This window comes from Nanorana parkeri, unplaced genomic scaffold (assembly GCF_000935625.1).
Source record: "Nanorana parkeri isolate BGI_ZX_2015 unplaced genomic scaffold, ASM93562v1 scaffold763, whole genome shotgun sequence".
NCBI classification, from domain to species: Eukaryota; Metazoa; Chordata; class Amphibia; order Anura; family Dicroglossidae; genus Nanorana; species Nanorana parkeri.
In genome coordinates this window covers 797,317-801,317 of record NW_017307031.1, presented here as the reverse complement: position 1 = coordinate 801,317, position 4,001 = coordinate 797,317, and the positions used below count along the sequence as shown (strand labels likewise).

The 4,001-nt window shown below is 43.5% G+C and overlaps 1 protein-coding gene across 1 annotated transcript; it reads left to right on the top strand.

Annotated features, from left to right (window-relative positions):
• The first annotated feature begins 212 nt into the window (after window positions 1-212).
• Window positions 213-3,475, top strand: LOC108793597 (gamma-crystallin-3-like). Its single transcript, XM_018564587.1, has 3 exons — window positions 213-221; window positions 2,363-2,605; window positions 3,203-3,475. Exons 1-3 carry the CDS (start codon window positions 213-215, stop codon window positions 3,473-3,475), a joined length of 525 nt encoding a protein of 174 aa, XP_018420089.1.
• The last annotated feature ends 526 nt before the right edge of the window (window positions 3,476-4,001 follow it).

The following is a 4,001-nucleotide window of genomic DNA, read 5'->3' as shown; positions in this document are numbered from 1 at the left end:
GTCTGAGTTCCAATGCAAACAGAAAGATACAGACAATAGGAGCAGAAACAATGATCAATCCTCAACGTAGCTGAGTGGGGAAAAAAGCTTTTCTGATTATTGGGCAAAACTACAACATGTGAGCATTTGTGCGGGGTATATAAAGGCCATTTTCCCCCCATGTACCATGTACCAGTGCAGACTAACAGGAGCACACTGACAGCCCAAGCAACATGGGAAAGGTAAGAACTTTTTAACATGAACCTGGAATGAGATAAGAATGGGACTGAGATGAAATGGGTGGAGGTTTTGGATCCACAGTGGGGTTATGCTCTCAGTACCGAGTGGAATATGTGAAGTGCAGTGATTCAGGTCAGGTGGTGCAGGAAGAGGCCTCTGGGTGGTGCTTTGGACATAGAAAAAGGAAAAAAAATGTTTTTTATTTTATTTTGTTTGCATGAATCAGCTATGGAAGCCTGCTTTCTCATAGATACTCATATTCTATGTATTTAAATGCTTAACCCTTCGAGTCTGGCACCGCTCCAGTCCACGTTTCACCAGTATATCAAACCCTGAGGAAGAGTTCCCTTAGAGCCCCTAAATCACATTGATTCTTACATATAGGCTAAGAAGAAATATTCCATCTCTTAAACATTGTTGGGGCTTCTATTTTACATCTGTGAGATAAGACTGAAGTCTGTCATTTCTGAACTCTTTCTGGAGATTGTGTCCCATCTGTTAAGTCCCTGGTTTAATACTTTGACTGCCTGACCCAAAACAAAACAAAAAAGTCAGAGAAAAGTCAGAAATTCTGAGTCCTTATCTGGAAGGATTGATTTAAAAGCGAAAAAAATAATAACCCCACAAAGGACTTTATACAACAGGCAAAGATTTTGGTGTATCCCTAAGGCCTTGTTCGCACCGAGCGCGGAGCAGGTGCAGAGCAGAGCAGTTGCAGACCGGATCAAAACTGCGTCCAATGTATTCCAATGGTATTTTTTGCTCCAGTTCACATCGCAGCGTGCAGTTCCAGAGCAGGTCCAGAGCAGGTGAAACAACTGCAGCAGGCCCTATTTTACCTGCTCTGGAACGCATGCAAACGCATCAAAAACGCATGCAAACGCCTGGAACGCACTGAAAGCCCATGTTAAACTATTTTTTATTTTTTTTAACCAAAAACTACCCGGAACGCATCAAAAACGCGTCAAAAACGCGTCACAACCCACTGCACTGCGTGTGCAGAAACCCGAGCGGATCTGCTCTGCATTTGGTGTGAACAAGGCCTAATTGTGTCAGAGTGGAGTAAATGGAGGAAAGCAAATAGCTGAAATATTCTAAATGTAGAAATCCAGGGCTGCTTTTTCTATTCATTATAATGAGTTCTGCATGAGAACCTGTTCTGGTCTATTGTCAGCTATCTTAGCTTTGAAATAAACATGTGGACCCCTAAAAAAAAAACTGCTAATCACTCCAAAGAGTAGGCAACTAGGTGCCCGTATGTGAGATTTGATGCTCTGTAGGACACCTGTGTACAGGACTGGATTAACATAGGGGCTACTGGAGGGCCCGTTCTGGGTCCACCACTAAAAATAGGCCCGGCTCGGTGGCAATCTGGGCCGGTCTGGATGAACACAATCAGACAGAGGCTCTGGTGGCTCTCTAATCAGAAAAATTAGGTGACCCCTCATTGGGGTCTCTCAGAACCCTAGCGAAGAGCGAGCAGCCACCTAATTAGAGAGTTGCCTCTGCTGCTTCCCATCTGATTGACAGCATTAGGCCCGTGATGCTCTTTATCCGGCCCTGCCTGTATACACCCAAAAACTGTAGTGATCTGCAGAGCAACTAGTAGCATGTTTTTTGACTTGGTCCTGCCCCCTGTTTTCTTCTTGTACCTCAATTAAAGTTAGGGAGTGATCACACAGATGGGTCAGTAGTCAGATGCAAGTAAACGAGAACCAACAAACATGAAAATGATCATGATGACTGCTGTTTGCACTATAGAGTGTTCTGTGGGACCTCAACCTGTCTAGAAGACATCAAAGCTGGCATGGAGGAAAAATACTTCCATCCCCCACCCAAGGCGACCTCCGGCGATTGTTTATTTAGTTTAGGTTAATTGGCACAAAAATGATAATAACTTACATCAAAATGTGATACAACTTAATTAAAAGATGAGATTGCTGGTTGTGTGTTTTGACATCATCTGCATAGACCTAATGTAACATCCAATCACCGCTTCACACACGTTTTATCTTTTTTAAGAGTAACCTTTCCCACGTCCATTGCACAGATCCACTGTAAGTAGCTGTACATATGATATTAGGGTGAAGTAGTAATAGTTATATTATGTTTTAATACAAATTAAATCTTTTTTGTTCCACAGATCACCTTCTACGAGGACAAGAACTTCCAGGGTCGCTCCTACGAGTGTAACTCTGAATGTCCCGACCTGACCTCATACTTCAGACGCTGCAACTCCATCCGTGTGGAAAGTGGAAACTGGATCCTGTATGAGCAACCCAACTACAGAGGACACCAGCACTTCCTCCATAGAGGAGAGTATCCCGACTTCCAGCAATGGATGGGCTACAATGACTCCATTAGGTCTTGTCGCCTGAGCCCCCTGGTAACACAACACTTGTATACTCTTCTTTATTAAATAGCATTGGTTTCTTCCTTGTGGTGTGGCGGAATATTTAGCCCATGTTGCCACATCACTGGGAGGAAATCTTTAGGGGACTGACAGGAATAACCTCATCATTATAGAGTTTATAGGGCAAAGTCAGTGAGATCGGCTTATGAGGAACTGAAGCCTAGGAGCCATAAGCACCCCTAATATTTAGGCCACCATGGAGATACCTCCCATATCCTCCTGAGGAAGTGGACTAAAGTCCATAAGTTCCATTGAGGAACCATCTTCCCAATGACTCTATTAGGTCTTGTCGTCTGAGCCCCCAGGTAACACAACTCTCTGTATTCTATATGAAGTGATAGGATCATCTCAATACCATTGATTCAAACGTATCACTCTTACAACGCACAGAGAAACACAAACACTTGAAGAAAAAAAAAAACCTGTGTCTGAGTCACGTAAATAAAAGAAAAAAGAATTTGGGTGAAGTTGCTCTTGAAATTGTCAGTTTAGTGGTCCATAGATGGCCACTTGTAGTATTTGTAAGTGTCCATTTTTGTGTTTTATTCAGCTATGATTTTTTTTTTATAGCACCAAGGATCATTCAGAATCAGGATCTATGAGAAAGAAGACTTCCGAGGTCAGATGATGGAGTTCACTGAGGATTGTCCTAATGTCTATGAGAGATTCCGCTACAATGACATCCACTCTGCCCATGTCCATGAAGGCTTCTGGATGTTCTATGAGGAGCCCAACTACAAGGGACATCAGTATTACATGAGACCCGGAGAATACAAGAGATACAGCGACTGGGGAGCCTCAAGCCCCAGAATTGGTTCCTTCAGACGCCTCCGTCATTTCTAATGAAATCAAAAAATTGTGTGTACTCTGCAATAAACATGATTAAAAAAAAAATAACTGTAGCTAATGTATTAATATTGTGTACTGTGGCAGTGCGTCGCACTGCCATGCAAGATGCTGGCAACGCAGACACCCAGGACTCTCAGCCAGAGGGGCTGAGCGGTTCCAGGAGGGAAGTTCTTGCACTGGGAAAGAGCTGACTTTGCAACTCTTCCCAGGATTTCTGGATGTGGCATGGGATTCTGGAACTGGGAGATTTCTAAAAGAATTGGGAGGGATGAAATCTCCATTCCTGGTTCCATTGTTTAGTAGTGGCCAGCACCTAATTGCACACCTGTGCACTGCACTTATGGGAAGGGTGCTGGCTAAGGTTCTGGGCCACTACTAAACAATGGAACCAGGAATGGAGATTTCATCCCTCCCAATTCTTTTAGAAATCTCCCAGTGACTTTGCAGCTCTTCCCAGGATTTCTGGATTTGGCATGGGATCCTGGAGCTGGGAGATTTCTAAGAGAATTAGGAAATCTCC

Bases quoted from the DNA above. Each gene is read 5' to 3' on its own strand.
- LOC108793597 (XM_018564587.1), top strand. The intron at 2,606-3,202 runs GTAACACAACAC...TTTTTTTTATAG, and splicing joins CTTGTCGCCTGAGCCCCCTG to CACCAAGGATCATTCAGAAT.